The following is a 17,208-nucleotide window of genomic DNA, read 5'->3' on the forward strand; positions in this document are numbered from 1 at the left end:
GCTTTTTTAAAATCATTTTGGTTCTACATTGCGGAGTTTATAATAATAAAAGGCATCGATTCTGGGGGCGGTACCAATCGCCCGTTGTTTCTAGCGGTGCTATTGTTTTAATTCGTTAGTGTAAACCAGGTAAAACTTTTTACTTACTAATTGATTTTAAGAACCTCCTTTTTATTTTACGATTTGTCACAAAGTATAAGGAATGCCCAACTTCATGATTCATCAAGAATTTATTGGCTATAAGCGTTTTGGAAGGTTTGGCCTGCATATTTCTACTTTTTGTAAAAGTTTAATTACAGTAAACGATAAACTGGAAAAAGGCAGGCCTTACTTTTTACTTCTAGCAGATATTACTTATATTACTGAAATATTAGATGTAATTATTGTTGGAATTGAATAATTGGTATCAGAGCATCAGGTTCATCCCTCTCATTAGGTAGCAGCAAGCATTCGTTGTGTATTAATTCATATTTTTATGCGTTATTTTCAGCAAAATATTAATTATGTTGAATAAAAATGTATATGAAAACCGTAAATATCGATGAGTGGTCTACGGGGTAAAAAGGTTTGGGAAACACTGGTTCAAAGGGATAAAGTCTAACCGACTGTGCGTGAAATAAGTATGGCTGTTCCATGTTGATATCCTTGGTCTGTTTCTCCGTGGTAATAAATGTAACCTTCCTTTGTTTTATGTTTTTATGATCCAGTATGTTTATATTGATATGTAGTATATAACTCAGCTCCAGTATGTTTATATTCATTCAAGTCATGTCTTGTCATATATTTGCATTTTATCTTGGCTTCTTTAATTCTCGATGTTAGGTGACGGAGGTATTCTTCGCACCCTCTCCTCATTTAAGGGAGAGATGGACGCAGGTTATCAATTACCCCACAGTATATGGAGATCACTTAATACACAGAATTGACAAAATTATATATAAATAAATGTAATATAAAAATTGTTTACGTGAATTATGTAGACGTCTAAATTATGCAGTAGGCACATAATTGAGATGAGATCTGTATTGTTGTTTGCCTAACTAACATATCCGCTAGTTTATTATTGTTTTTTCGTAAAACCATCTCGTCTAAAACTGAAATGTTAAATTCTTTTACTTATATATGTTTTTCAACGTCAGTTATTACTTATAAATGAACAAAAAATGTATCCAAAGCAAATTATGAAATTGGACTAGAATGTATTACAAATGACAGTGTGACGTACTGCTAATGTCAGAGAAAGGTCACAGATTATACAAATATCTAAACGTATTTAAACAAAAGTAGAAGGATTTCCCCCCTCTTTTGAAGCTCTCTTCTTTTGGTGAAGGGGTGTCCGGTTTTATATCAAAGAACTTTCTATAATTAATTGCTCCTGTTGTTAATATACCACTAGAAAACATTAAGAGGCAAGGTAGGCCAAATATTGAAATAGCTTCATTCAGAAATCTACTTAAACTGATCACCTGTTGTACATAACCTAAAACAATGTTACTATTCACGTTCGGTTGATTTTAACAGTGATCCTTTTTTACAGAAAATGCATCCAGAAGAAGTAAGCAGCGTTTGGTTAAACAGGAGATTCTATGAAGATGCCGAAATCGCTCATTACGAAAACTTGACAAAAGTAAGTCGTAAAAACTATTTTTGGTCAAATAGTGACATTTTATTGTTCATCAAATGTTGGGTGCATTCTGAAAAAATTAACACTCTGTTCAACATGCCTTTTAATACACTAATTGATTCATTAATTTTGTACTAATGTCTTTAGATACACTATATAAAAGTTACAAAGATTAAACAGATGGTAAGATAATCAAGTTGCAGTACATATGAAGACTATTTCACCTAATTCTGAAAATAAATTAAACACTTATTAATAATTTTGATATGTACAGTTAAAGTTAAAAATTGCTATATGTATATAAAATAATATTCTGAATAATGCTGATTATATGACAGCAGCTGTTTGTAATCCAAGTATATGCTTGGAATATATTAAGTAAAAAATTTTAACAAATAAAAAATTGTTGAGTTTAATTGTTTAAGCTGTAAACAACAAATATTTGTAATTATTGTGTTAAAACATTAATTTTTTGTTGGATTTAGCTAAAAAAGTATAAAGAAGAATGTTTTGTTTTTGTGCAAACCAATGAGTTAAAAAAAGTTCAACTATCTCAAAAACAGTTTTGGCATATCTAAAATTATTAGTTGCCTTCATCGTAAAAAAACTACACAGATAATATTACCCACCAACCTAAAGGAACCTAATCTGAATTATATATAATATTAATTAATAAAATGGTAATTTGAAAAAGTTGAAAGTATAAAAATGTAGTTTTTGAAATAATACTGCTATAATTTTCCTAAAAATCTTGTGAAACTTTCCTATTTTTCAATGTAAACTGTTATGTTACTTAAAAACATATATTTCTCACAAGAAACTGTATTTTGTATAACTATGGCTCCACTGATCAGGATGATCTATATACAGCATGTAATATCAGTGTTATTGCTGTCATTTTATAGTAATCAGAGGTGAAAATATCTTTTTAAATGAAAATACATCATAAAGATAGATAGATAAAGTACACAGATACTTACAGAACACTATGCCACTACGTCTCACAGTGCGAGAATCACTCTACAGTTTTTAAATGTAGTAAACATTCCTTTTAATGGATTGGCCAGCATTGAGATTGAGTCTAATGCTGGCCAATCTGTGAAAATATCTTTTTAAATGAAAATACATCAAAAAGATACATAAAGTACACAGATACTTAAAGAACACTAACATAAATGCCAAAATTAAAATAAATGATACTCCATTAGAAAGAGTGGGATACCTGGGATCATAACAGTCTCTGGAAGATTCTCTGTAGCCTATCTTTAAGTATCAATATGTGCATAAGAATTCTTAGATGTTCTATCTTAAGTGTCCTAAAAAGAGTTAGAGGCATTCGAAATGTGGTGCTATCGACATATGTTATAGGTCTCATATATACACCATACAGCTAACGTAACTATTCTTGAGAGACTAACAAAAGACAAAAGAAAATTATTAACACCATAAAGAATAGAAAATTTGCTTACTTCTATAGTTAATTCTACAAGAGAAGATTAAGGGCTAGAGAGGCTCTGGCTTTCGAGCTGCATAGAATAGAATTAGATGGGTTAAATGATCATTTAAATAGTATATGCACAAAAGTTATAAAGATTGTTGTAAAGTTTCTTTTGGTTATTAACTAATTATAGATTCAAGGTAACAAGTAGCTGAAATATTGTTTATCTTAATTTTATGATAATTCAAGAATTCTTTTAACTATAAACCTAGTAAATATGTATTTTTATTGCTGTATGTTGAATAAAATTGGGTATTGAAAATATTTTCTTTTGGTGCAGGCAGCTTTAACCCCATTGGCTGGTGAAGTAGCAAAAGCTCGTCAGAGGTTAATCGAAAGTAGGGACACTTTTACAGTGAGTAAAATTACCCTACAGTATCAGTAATAACACAATAAGCTGTAACTAGGCTATGAAAATAATTTTTAGATTGCAACAATGAACTATGAATTAAAATCAAGACTATATTTTTATGACATTCCCCTAATTGCAGCTTCCTATATAGCTGATGATCACTTCAATTGTTACAAGGTGAACTATGACAAGTATTATTTGACTCATACTTAAATAACTCTGTGAAGAAAATTGTTTGTGTTCATAAATTTCATTAAATGAAATATTTATCTCTCATTTTCTCACAAATAATAACAAGTTTAACTATGTTTCAAAATGTAGGTTTGGTTTGACCCAATTTTCATAATTTTGATTCATTGACACTGATATATTTAAATGTTGTACAATTTAATGCTCTTGCAACTATTATTTAATAGCTAGTATTCCTTACATAAAATAACCCAGTCTTTTATATCAAAACAAATAGATTCTAGCTGGGAATGGGGAATGCTGCGTCATTCCAATTTTCCAGATTATTCAAAGCAGTTGACATGTCCCATATGTTCACATAGCTTGTCTTTCAGTAGATGATCTCTTGTACACCAGGTAAAGCCATGAACAATGACCATGCTCTAAATGCAGCACTTTACCTACTCTATCCCTTTTGGGAGTTTCTAGATCTATATATCACTTCATTTAGTCTCTTTTTAATTTTATATTGACATTTTCATTGTCTTTGAAGTTTATAAATTATATAAGATGGACTTCATGACCCAACATCAAAAAAGCTGGGTCTGGCCAGTGTCTTTATTCATAGATGATCAGAAATAAATATACTGGTCCCAATCTCTTTGATATTCAGATACAACTTTGGAAAGATGGCCCATCATTCCATTCATTATCTTGACTATTCCATCTGACTGGGGATGCATGAGTTGTTGTTCTGGTCTTATTGGCAAATGTTTTCGAAAAGTGCTGATTAGAAATTTCGCCTTTAGTCTTAGTGGATTTCTAGGGGAACATAAATTCCAATTTTAACATCTAGTACAGCTCCAAGTTTTTTCAGAAGGTCCATCTCCTATATAAAGTGTCTGAGGTTTCAGCAAGTAATATATTTTGTGTATAATTGTAATCTGGCCAGTACATACCAGCATAGTAACTTCTCCAAATGTTCTAATTTTCTCACCAGTAGCTGTTCTAGTTGTACTGATACCAGTGATAATCCAAGATGGAGTCGTATTATTCTGTATTACCCCTTTAATGCTCTAAATATATTTGAGCATGAATTAAAACAAATTATTTTTTGAAAATACACATGCCAACATTAATTGTGAGGTATAGTGACAATTAAAGTGATCCTCTCCTATATATATGTTGAATATTTTTGTAGTATTAATACGAATTGTAACACATATGCATCAGTAGTTTATTAATTCAATAATTAAATATATTGTAGATATTCCCTTTTGAAAGATGCTTTAAAACTTTGCTCCTACTTATTGTAATTTTTCTTGTGCAGAAAATTTTATTTTTAACTGTTTTGTTGGAACTGAGGATGTTAAGTATTAGTATTAATAAATAATCGTTATTCAAACTTAACAAGATAACGTGGATGAAAATGTGGAAAGTATAGGTGGAGAGAAATTTTATAAAAATCTACTGACTATATGGATAGTTATGCTCACATGATGCAGATATAGTCTGGTAAAGCCAGAATCGGCTAAAGTAACACCAAAAAGGCATAGATATGTTCTCGCCAGAAAAATTTAAGTACTGCCTTACTAGCCATGGATGGTTTACATATTTCACTGCAGGTTCATGTTCATCGACGACACATTTGTGAATATCTCTAGTTAATTAGTTGCATGCTTTTAACACATCTATTCTTTATTTATGTTATATTAAAATTGTTGCAAATTCTTGCTTTTTATGACGTGTCATTCTGCCTCTGACTAATATTACTAAATAAAAATTAAAGAACTAATCAGTATTGTAATTTTAGTCAAATATTGATTCCATAGACACCGGAGCAATCAAATTCATGGAGAAGAAAATAGTCGAATATGAAAAAAGTAAGTAACAATGAATTATATTTTTTGTTTGATTTATAACCAGTATATATAGACCAATCAATTAAAGGTAAAAAATAAGAATTTTTTCGTCATAACTGTGTTTCTGTATATCTTGTTCATAACTGTGTATCTTGTTCAGTTTCCAGTCAAATTCACGTGAGAATACTTACGATGAGGGAGTGAAATCTCGAATAAGGAAAATTTTCCATTATTTTTTTGGAAAACATACTACCAACCGTCAACAGCATAATGAACAGAGTGAAGAATGATAAGGAACTACCAGCTTTTTCAAAAACTACATTTCGTAAGTTACCAAATGACATGGGTTTTGAATATGGTAGAAAAGGTAGAGATTCAATAATGATGGAAAGAAAAGATATCATATCCTGGAGACACAAGTACCTCAGACAGATAAAAACATTGAGGAAGAAGGATAATGTAAACCTTGTTTATACCTATGGGTCTTGGACTAACGTCAGTGCTTCAGTCAAAAAGGAATGGAGGGACACAACTTGAAGAAACCACGAGATGTCTTCATAAAAGGGCTCTACTAGACTGAAAGCTCCAACCCAGAGATGTCCTGGGTTTATTGTTTTTCATGCTGGAGGCGTAACTAGTTTTGTGGCATGGGCCAAATTAACTTTCTTGGTCAAGAAGGAAACCGCTTAGTTTCCCAACTAAGTTGTTACCAACTTTTTTAATTTTTAGTTTTATGAAAAAAATAATTCTTTATAATAAGTTCTGAAAGATCTAAAACCTAAAACAGAATCATAAGATATTAAATTTTTTTAGCTGTATACGCGGATTTGTCAAAAATATGAATTCTATGTTCATATTTTTTGACACACCGCGTATATATATACTTTATTTATAGTATATATACTTTATGTATAATCTAAATAAATTATTTTCTTCTTTTTTAGCCATTACTTCTCTTGTTCAACGAGTGAATGCCTTAGAATTAAGAGTAGCTACTTTGGAAAAATCAGACAGTCAGAGCAAACCCGTAAGCCAAATCAATATACAATCAGTACCTTCATCTAAGCCTGTCGCTAATGATGATGACGACGACGATGTCGATCTTTTCGGTTCAGATTCTGATGAAGATGATGAATCAGCAGCCAAAATCAGAGAAGAGAGACTCAAAGCATATGAAGCAAAAAAATCAAAAAGTAACTAATAACAAAAGATTACCAAATATTGTTTTAAAATAAATATTTTTTAGAACCTGTATTGATTGCTAAATCCAATGTCATCTTGGATGTGAAGCCTTGGGATGATGAGACTGACATGAAACTAATGGAAGAAAATGTCAGAAAGGTTGAAGCCGATGGACTTTTATGGGGTGCAGCTAAACTAGTCCCTCTAGCGTATGGAATTCAGAAATTACAAATCTCATGTGTTGTAGAAGATGAAAAAGTTTCTATTGATTGGTTAACAGAACAGCTGCAAGAAATAGAAGATTTTGTAAGTTTCCTTTGTGAATATGTGATAAGTTGAGTAGGTTGTGTGGAGTCGTAAGACGTTTTACTGTTTAACTGTTTTACTCTTTGTATGAACTCTGAAATTATATCAGTTTTCATTTATGATTTCAATCTGAAATATTTGTCTAGTCCGAAGTGCTTACTAACGTCATTTGAGAAAGTTTGTACAGCTTTTAGCATCTTATCTAGGTGATTTTAGGTGGAAGCCATTAATTTTAGTATAATAACTGACCTACTAACTTTATTTGTTAATATTAATATTGTTATTATACTGATGACCATTTTTTTTTTTTTTAGATCCAAAGTGTCGACATTGCAGCATTCAACAAGATCTAAATTGTGAAATTTATTTATTGAATTTATATTGATTCTTTATAATTGATTCTTTTTAATTGATTCTTTTTAATTGATTTGGTAAATAAATTAATTACACTTATACTAGTATTTCATTCCTTACTTCCCTTCTTTTGCTTCAAATATTGTCGATGTATGTAAATGACTATAGACTATAAGTGGATAAAGGTGCCATGTCACATTTTGTGAAAAAATGAGATAGTGCCCTTTTTTAGACTTCCCTGGTATATATGCAACTTTTAAATTCGACTCTATTTTTAAAAATTTTAAGGTTAAAAAGATATTTGAGTGATAAATGTGTCATGTCACATAACTTCTACTAGATTTAGAGAATAGAGGTACGTCACAGTGAATATTATATTTTCAAAGCTCCTATATTAATATTACAGTTACTATTCACATTGGTATTGAGATATTGTTTATTTCCAGATACAAACGATAGTTTTCAAGAAGCTGCTACATCATCCAGTAATATAAACGAAAGTTTTCAAGATGTTACGTCCATTAGTGAGTATTATCTATGCAGCGATGAAAACGATTCTGATGACTCGGAAAATACTGGTAAATATAATAAAGAAAATATCGAGGAGGTTAGGCGTAACTGTTTCTCTACAAATGTGGCAACATTGCAAGTCATACAAATTACTGAAAATGAAACGATTTCATTACCCAATAAACAAAATATACGACACGTCACTGCTAATGGTATAGACCAGACTTTTTTAAAAACAAAGTTGTTTACACTAAAACCAAAAGTATCCAAAAAGCTACCACGTAATCCAGGGGAGTGGAAACGAAGAAAAGCTGCAAAACTAAGGCAAATGTGTCAAGAATATATTTCGCAAACAGGAAAAGGAAAGAAATCAAGCTTGGAGTACTTTGTACAGAGCAGTGTCATCTGAACTGTACGAACAAGTTCAATATAGAGGATAGAGAAATGTTTTTCAGAAAAGTTTATGCTTTGGGTAGGAATGCTAAAAGTACTTTACTGTTTAAAAGTATTACAATGCAACCAGTAGTTCGTCATAGTTCTAATACAAGATCATCAAAAAATTACACCAAATATGGGATAACACACAATAAAAAGGTAATAAAAGTGTGTAAAACTGCCTTTTGCTCTATATATGAAATCGGCCGAAAAAAAGTTGAAAGACTACAAAATTTACTAAAGCTTGGCCAATCTATACCGTCACCTGATCAACAAGGACATCATGAAAATTTGAAAATCGTCCGCACAAAATAAGTGATGATGTGGACAACTGCATTGAAAGACATATACAAAAGGATCCAGCTGAAAATTCGCATTATTCAAGAAACAAAAATGCGTACAAGAAATACCTTTATCCTCTGCTCAATGTAAATAAACTGTACGAACTGTATATACAAGACTGTAAAGAACAGAACTTGGATAATGCATAAATGGTTAAAGCTTCTTTCTACAGACACATTTTTGAAACTAAGTTCAATTTATCTTTTGGCTATCCGAGATACTTGTAGTGTATGTGACGCTGGACAGAACTCGTTAGAGCATAGAGAAAACTGGGAATTTGCTTACCAACAATTTGAAATGCAGGTACCATTTATTACAAAAAACATATGCTATATAACAATGGATCTCCAACAGACCATGCCATTGCCGAAGTTGTCTACATCAAAGGTTTTTTACTTGAGGCAAATGTGGATGTTCAACTTCGGTATCCATTGCAGGAAACATTCAGGACACAAATCCTATTTTTTCACATGGACAGAGAATATTGGTAATAGAGGCAGTAATGAAGTTGGAAGTTGTCTGTTGCGGTTTTACTAATTATTAAAAGAAGAGAATCCTGAAATTGACCATTTGATAATATGGTCGGATTCATGTACAGGCCAAAAACAAAAACTTTTTATTACTTGCTTGTATCAATATTTAATTTTAAATAACAGATTCAAAATAATTGAACATAAGTATCCCGAAGTAGGACACAGTTATCTCGATTCTGATCGAGATTTTGGTCGAATTGAGAAAGTACTTCGGAAGCATCAAAATATTTTTACACCAGACCAATACCGTGGAATCATCACTTCTGCTAGTACTGAAGACAGTGTGTGTCTAAATATGGAGCATTTCTTTTTTGATTTCGAAGCACTTCCAGCCATGCTTCATTTAATGAAGAGAGTGACAAATACAATTTACGAAAAAGTTAATCTCCGGGATAACGTTAAATGGAGTCGAGTAGAAAAATTTGGCTATTATTTTTATAAAACCTGTTTAGATCCATCCACTCCATATTTGGAAGTGGATCTACATAAGAAAGGTAGGTACATCTCAAATTGAACCTGAATCTATTACATTAATACAGCAGCCCAGATGCGGGGGTATTACAACTGAGAAAATGTCCAATTTAAGAGATCAACTCAAATTTATTGATCCCGACTATAGATGGTTCTATGAAGAGGTTTTAGAGCAAAATCAGAACAACCTCAAGACCAAGAAGTCAAGGAAATCGTGCTAGTTTAGATTAAATTAGTGTTAAAAATGTTTTATAAAGAATAATATGTATTATGTTTAATAAAGAATAACTTACTTTCACATCTGTATAACTCCTTTATTCACAATAAATCATATAAACTTTTTCTTTGTAGGTTAATGGATAACGGTTTTATGTGCACAAAAAATATTTTTTTCAAGAAATTTGTATCTTGAAATATTTCTGAAGCATATCACAGACAATACTTTACACTCATTTAACTAATAGAGTTTTACCAATTTCAATCTAAAACATAATAGAAAAGTTCCAGATCAAAATGTATTTTATCAATTTACTGAGAACTAAAAAAATGTGACATACCACCTTTATCCACTTATGTCTTCAATTATATATCAGCCTTTTATTAAACAAATATATTATATAGGAGGAAATATGTATAGGACCAGGAATAATATAATGTTTTTTAAACAACTTAAGACAATTAATAGGTCCAGATCTGAACCGGACTACTTATATTAAAGAATTTTTACAAATTGTATGTACTACTATGCTCTTCCTAGCGCTAAAAAAATGTCTAAACAAATATGTGGGATCTGCCATAATGCAACTGAATTCGGACATCGGATTATATGGACTAACAGAAATGCAAAATATGCATACAGTATGCTCAACTTAAATAAAATAATTAAATTTATCAATATCAAAACGTGAAGATGTATAAGAGGTGAAATTATTTCATCAATTACAAATTTTGTGATAAGCCCTGGAATGTTGATATACAAGAGCCAGTATTTTTCAGTTTTTTAATTAGCAATTTATAGAATTCGTCCTAGGTAAAGGGGTATAAAACCATTTTTGTTGTGGCCCATGGGTCCAATGACCCAATAAAAATGTCTCTGGGCTTTTAGTCTATTAAGATTATCAGGAGATCTATAGCAGCAGTTTAACAATACATACCTACTGACGTTCTATTCAAATATGTTTTAGCTGAAATACCATTTATTTCAAAATGTTTATCAAGGCGTATTACATTACAAGACAAAGTATTTTTTACCCAGATCGCAGTATCACACCAATACCTGATATACAATCATGAATGATAACGCTGAAAGGGCCCATATTTCAGATAAAAAAGAAAATTTATAGAATTAAATCCTACAATGCCATTTAATAAATCATTGATTTTATCAACAAGCAAACTTTACATTTAAACGTAAAATAATATATGCTTTAGTTTGTTTTTTTTTTAATTGTTTAGGAATTTCCATTATATTGTTTATTATTAACGATTTTGTTCTTGCTATTACTGAAATACATCAGTACTATAGTAAACCTGAAGTGGATAATACGTTTTTATAGAGTTTTAACAATATGGAAGGAGAAAATAGTCACGGCAAACGTTGGCAAAATTTTTCGGAAGGTGAAAAAAATTATTATATACAATGTGTATTGTGGACTCCGTGAAAGGAATGAAAATATGTTGGTCAATGACTTTATAACTAACGATTTGACTAAAGTGTCTACAAGAAGTGTTCACCGAAGTCTAAAACAATTTAAACAACGTGAAGTTAAGTCGGATACGTCTGTTGAAAAAATTGAAACCATAGGAAGAAAACGTATTTAGCTTAAAGAGGATATTAAGTATGCTATTTGCATAAAATGCCGTGCTTTATTTTTTCGAAATGAATTTCCAACCTTAAACAAAGTCGCAGCCGAAATAAATTCGGACGATTTAGTACCCAAAATATCAAAACGTGTTATTGCGAACATTAGGGCAAATGAAAATTAAATGTATGAGTAGAAGTAGGAACAATCTTGAAATGAAAGAGAAGGTATTATTTTGTGGCAGAGACATTACTTGAAAAACTTGGCTAAATCAAGGCCATGTCTCAAAGGTATGGCAAGATTTTAAAGTTGGAAACCGTCGACAAACCTTATTGAAGGGTTATTTTTAACACACATAGGCAGTGATTCGGTTTTTTTTTTATAACGGCTTGTTACTCTTCGAATCCAAGAAAACCAATGACTAGCATGAAGAATATAATAGTGCAATATTCTGTTGATAGTTAAGAGGTTACATAGAGTAAGGTGTTTATTTAAAAACCTCAATTGCTTTTTAATTGGGGTAGCAACCCCAGTGGAGTCTTACGTAGCCATGTGATTAATTCCTTAAACATAATAGTTTTTAATTATCAAAGATGTAACTCAAAGTTAATCAAACTACATTTAAAGGATGTTTACCGACATTTTAGTGGCTTCCAACATGTAAATCCAGATAGCACTGATGATGGAATAGTTATTCCGAAAACGTTTTCTGATGTAGCCCGATGGGTTTTTATTATTATACCTTTTATAAAGGAATTTTTTAAATAAAATTTTTGTGATACATGATCTACAGCCAATTACAGGAATTTAGTTTCCTTGCGGGCTTTTTATTTATTTATAATCTGATTGTATTAACAAAAATAATGTTTAGAGATATCGAATCTAAAAACACATATCAGTGTTGAGTAGCTTCAATAAAAAAAAATCGGCGTAATTCTGAAAAATTAAAATAAAATCCTGATTCAAATCATGAAATTTTGCCTCTTATTTTTCTAGAGTTGGTAGCATTGACAGTTCTTTATATGACAAACTTGATATCGTACAATTAATAAAACTCATTTGACATTACCGAATTCTGATTCTGAATCTGAAATCTGAATTTGTTTCATAAACATCTCGTCATAAAAAAGAAACGCATTTTTTAAAAAATGTTTGTTACAAGAATACTTAGACCAGCAACTGTGCAGTAAGTATAATTTGATAATAAATACATAAGTATGAGAATTAATAATATAGACGGCGACATACACCTGTAAAAATTACTAATTACGTAATTTTTTCAAAAAAAACTATTTTAGGAATGTCCGATTCATGTCACAATTAGGAGACCTAGGAAGCGGTGCCGGCAAAGGAGGCGGTGGAGGTGGTTCTATTAGAGAAGCCGGTGGTGCCTTCGGCAAGCAAGAAGCGGCAAGAGAGGAGGAATACTTCTACAAAAAGGTTAGATGCACTGTATATTTTACGAATTTTATAGATTTCGAAGTCTCTTTATTATCATAATCTTGACTGTACAACTGAGGTCTACAACTATAGGCCATTTCCCTTTTTGTGCCACTCCACTTATTTAAACAAATTGAGTACCTAACAATAAGGTGATTATAGTTACACAATTTAAAATTGTATATCTTTATATTTGTACAGAATCCAGACCACTAGTGTATATGAGAACAAGCAGTAGATAATCAATGTCTTGTATATGCATATACAATTATATTTGTACTTATTATTTCTCACTTATTGTGTTTAGTTAATGTGGGTACTCAGCTAGATAAAGTACTTGATTGTTTTAAATTATATTCATTAAAATCAGGTTGTGATCATTTTTGTTTGTTTGTAAGCATATCATGTCTGTTTCTTGTCTATTCTATTTTTATAGCGTTCTATGAGTTATTAGACCAATTTTATTATCTATTGTGAACCTAATTACATTTTGAATTAAGTCCAAATTTTTTACTCAAGGTAAAACCTAATCAGTTATCAAAAATCTATAAGTATGCTTAGTCTTCCTCTATGCCCTCTGTGTCTATCTTGATCCATCCAGAAGTGATTTGATATTTTTCCTCATACAAGATGCTTGGTAGTATTTTGTAAGATGTATTTAGAAAGAGTACCTCTATAATTATTACAATTTAGTGTCTTCCTTTTTATGTTTTAGTAACCCATTTCCTGGACTGGTGAAAAGTTGATTTAATAATAATTTATTTATGTGTAACTGACTGTCATCTGTGATTCTAGAGTTCTAACAGGAAATTATGCTTATTGCTATTTTTTTCAAGAGTCATCTGTTATAAATGGGTCATATTCAATATATTGCCATTTAATTTTATTTTGGGTTCCCAAAATGGAGGTGTGATACTTTTGAGCAAAAGTATGAGATAATTATTTCTAAAATATTTTATTTTTTTTTACTCCTTAAGCTTTAGAATATTCTTTGCTGTAAATAGGAAGAGTTGAAAGTTAGTAGGGTATAGGTAGGGATGTAGTTTTTATTATATGGTACATGTTTTATAAAAGTCAAATTGTAAATAACATTTGTGAGATCAATTATTTTATATATTGGAAGTGAATTTTAGATGTTGTTTAGAAGTTGTAGTAAAAACAATAAATTTGAGACCAAAAACATAAAAAATATATGGAGAAATACAAGCAGATAGTACCGAGAAATAAATAGTGATCAAAGATAAAATAATTAGCTGGATTTATTAACCACAGAATCCCAAGATTGATATAAATTAAGACAATAGACAAAAAGATCAAAGCAATGAGTGATCAATGAAGTTTAGTAGAAAATAGATATAAATGGAATCAAAGTTGCGAAACATACCTTAGGTATCATATAATCTTCCACATAGAAGATTTTTGGGAATAACATGCTTTTAAAACGTTATAACTGTAGTACTGTTGTATCTTCAGTCTCCAGATCCTTGCTTGTTATATGGTATGATGTACAGAGTTACATTTAAGTTGGATCTCTTACCTGCTTGGTATACCTAATAGGCTCATAGTAATATTCTGTAAATCTGTGACTCATGTTATGTACAGCTCATCATGCATTAATTACTTATATTATAACAGAAACAAAATTAGTTGAGAGATTAAGTATCCAAAAATATTTTTATCTACATAATACAAATTTGTTTTTGTCTCCTTTATAGAAGCAAATTCATGTTTTGTTTTATTTTAGCAAAAGGAACAGCTGCAAAAGCTGAAAACTGATCTTAAAGATGAAATAAGCTTCCATGAAGAGCAAATTAAAAGACACCAAGAAGCTATTTCTCGCCATAAGTCCAGAGTTACTGAATTAGACAAGAAGGAATAGTGAGTTCCTATGAATCCTCAAATTTAGTTACTCTTTATTTTCATTCATGTATGTTTTAAGATAGTGTATTGCTTAATATTTTGATTTCTTAATAAACAATCACTTGTTACAGTGTTTTTTTTTTATTAAATTTTTCATCTGCTGTCATAAGCATTTCTGTCTATAGATATGAGGCAGTCGTATATATAGCTTTTATCCCTGAGGAAGCAAAATAAAACTCAGGTGCTTTGTTAGATGTGCTTTTTAATTAATAGTCTAAGCTTTCGTCAATGATTAACAAGAGAACAAACAATGAACAGATGGAAACTAGGTACAAAATAATAAAACACCCAAATTATAGCAAAAAACTCAGTGACTTGGATGGAAAACAAAGAAAGTGTTATCTGTGTATATACTTAACATATTTTTAGATACATGATGAGAAAGATCAATCTATATACATAAAAACCTAACCACAAATAAATTGGAATCTTACACATTGTTTAAAACAATCTAAAAGTAATTAACAATTTACGGCGTTGTCACTAAACTTGTTTGAAATAGCGGAAAAATTTGAAATGTAAAAATGACAAATATTATCTAAAATGTGTAAAAAAACAAATACTTAAGTAACATTAGAATTACAGAATGACAAAAACACAATACAAGTAAATAAAATAGTTAAAATTGGTAAATTAAAATAGTTATAAAATCTAACATATCACTCATATATCTGGGCGACAATTTTTTAATTCCTGAAATATTTTGTTTAAGTAGGAAGGTGTAGATATAACTTAAATTATCCACATCCTTCTTGTGATTTTTCGTTGAAAATCTCTATTAGATGAATCTGTCATTATAGAGGGCTATGTGATCTTTGCTATTAATGTGAATACTAAGACTTGTAGATTGTGGTTTGAGTTTGCAATCACTTTTATGAAGGGCCAATCTTTTGCTTAATCTTTGGCCAGTCTGACCAATATCAACTAAGCCACATTCACCATTCACATGGGATGCCACATATTATGTTAGAACATTGTAAGGTAGGAGTAGGATCTTTTAATCTGGTGTAAAACAAGTTAAGCGTTTTTTGGTTATAAGTAGATATTTTTATATTAAATTCACCAGATAAACTAATGAGTGATCTAGATAGATTTTGTATAAAAGGTAGTTTACCATATCTTGTGGGAGTATCAACTAGAGTAACATTGTGATTTGCATCATTGTTTACAGTAGGATTCAAAAATAACAATTTGTTAAACAGTTTTTTTTGGATATTGGTTAGATAACAATATATCAAATAAAATTTTAATGTTTTTAATAACAAATTTCGGATGGCAAATCTTAGTAATTCTATTTTTCATTGCTAGAACTTTAATCCACCTGTTCATTGTTTGTTCTCTTGTTTGTTTGTAGTTTACTCTGATGATGTCAATAATCATTGACGAAAGCTTAGACTATTAATTATATTAATTAAAAAGCACATCTAACGAAGCACTCGAGTTTTATTTTGTTCCTAAGGGATAAAAGGGTATCTCCCAGCATTATTTCCTTTTCACTGTATATATATATATATATATATATATATATATATATATATATATATATATATATATATATATATATATATATATATATATATGTATTCTTATTTTTTTTCATAAAACTAAAAATAGAAAGTTCCCTTTGTTGTGCCAATTTAATTGGACACACTGTATATATAACTTATATAAGAGTTAAGATTACTATTAGAAAAAATAATGGTCACACAATAATGGTATTTTTTTGCTTCCCATGGCCTTAGAGAAATGTTTAAAAGTAAATGAATGTCATTAAAGTATAAGAATTAAACAAAAAAGTACCCTATTTGTGACACTTCCTGCCCGGCAAACAACAGTTGTTTTGAGTAGTATGGGCCTCTAGAATAAGAACCTATATGTTTCCTGCAGTTGATTTTTTGGAATTGTGGTGCTTAAAATATGATCCAAATTTCAAAGCGATTGGTCAAACAGTTTAAAAGTTATTTATGGCAAATTAAATTTCTTTGCAACAATATAAGTCAGAACATATAGCAGTTAAAGTAATTCTACGGGTAGCTTATCAAAGAAGATTAATTCTATCAATATTTTATTATTTCTATCAAATTTCATTTAACCCATCATCACCCTCCCGACTGACCGGGAGCGTCTGGACAATAAATGAATAAATACAAAAATATTACTCTTAAGGCTTTTATTTGCCAAAAAAAGCTTTAGAAATCAATGAAACAAACAAAATATTCATTATTAAAATAAACTGTACTGTGAAAGATTAATGTTAAAGTATACCATGTCTTTATATCGGACACTTTGATCTGTCAAAGGATTTGGTAACCTTACAATCACTTCTTCGTATATTACAAATGCTGGAGGCACTTGACTAACTATAAACCAATTATTGGGTTTTGTGTTGCGATTTGGGCATCTTGGTGA

The 17,208-nt window shown here is 30.3% G+C and overlaps 2 protein-coding genes across 3 annotated transcripts; both read left to right on the top strand.

Annotated features, from left to right (window-relative positions):
• The first annotated feature begins 1,256 nt into the window (after window positions 1-1,256).
• On the top strand, window positions 1,257-7,443 carry eEF1delta (elongation factor 1-delta). 2 transcript variants are annotated; one of them, XM_072546809.1, is made up of 7 exons: window positions 1,257-1,414; window positions 1,538-1,627; window positions 3,403-3,477; window positions 5,456-5,525; window positions 6,449-6,697; window positions 6,751-6,992; window positions 7,307-7,443. In XM_072546809.1, the coding sequence occupies exons 2-7, from the start codon at window positions 1,541-1,543 to the stop codon at window positions 7,343-7,345; spliced, it is 762 nt and encodes a 253-aa protein (XP_072402910.1). In that variant the 5' UTR covers window positions 1,257-1,414; window positions 1,538-1,540; the 3' UTR covers window positions 7,346-7,443. The 2 variants fall into 2 exon arrangements, with proteins under 2 accessions (XP_072402910.1, XP_072402911.1); XM_072546810.1 differs by lacking the exon at window positions 3,403-3,477.
• A 5,026-nt stretch (window positions 7,444-12,469) lies between these two features.
• On the top strand, window positions 12,470-14,867 carry LOC140452505 (ATPase inhibitor mai-2, mitochondrial-like). The gene is made up of 3 exons (XM_072546811.1): window positions 12,470-12,625; window positions 12,738-12,879; window positions 14,624-14,867. The coding sequence occupies exons 1-3, from the start codon at window positions 12,588-12,590 to the stop codon at window positions 14,756-14,758; spliced, it is 315 nt and encodes a 104-aa protein (XP_072402912.1). The 5' UTR covers window positions 12,470-12,587; the 3' UTR covers window positions 14,759-14,867.
• The last annotated feature ends 2,341 nt before the right edge of the window (window positions 14,868-17,208 follow it).

Source organism: Diabrotica undecimpunctata, chromosome 10, assembly GCF_040954645.1.
Source record: "Diabrotica undecimpunctata isolate CICGRU chromosome 10, icDiaUnde3, whole genome shotgun sequence".
NCBI lineage: Eukaryota > Metazoa > Arthropoda > Insecta > Coleoptera > Chrysomelidae > Diabrotica > Diabrotica undecimpunctata.

Excerpts from the sequence above, each read along its gene's own strand:
- LOC140452505 (XM_072546811.1), top strand. The coding sequence starts at position 12,588 with ATGTTTGTTACAAGAATACTTAGACCAGCAACTGTGCA. Across the intron at positions 12,626-12,737 it reads CTTAGACCAGCAACTGTGCA|GAATGTCCGATTCATGTCAC; the intron begins GTAAGTATAATT and ends AAACTATTTTAG. Across the intron at positions 12,880-14,623 it reads AGGAATACTTCTACAAAAAG|CAAAAGGAACAGCTGCAAAA; the intron begins GTTAGATGCACT and ends GTTTTATTTTAG.
- eEF1delta (XM_072546809.1), top strand. The coding sequence starts at position 1,541 with ATGCATCCAGAAGAAGTAAGCAGCGTTTGGTTAAACAGGAGATTCTAT. Across the intron at positions 3,478-5,455 it reads AAAGTAGGGACACTTTTACA|TCAAATATTGATTCCATAGA; the intron begins GTGAGTAAAATT and ends TTGTAATTTTAG. Across the intron at positions 6,993-7,306 it reads TGCAAGAAATAGAAGATTTT|ATCCAAAGTGTCGACATTGC; the intron begins GTAAGTTTCCTT and ends TTTTTTTTTTAG.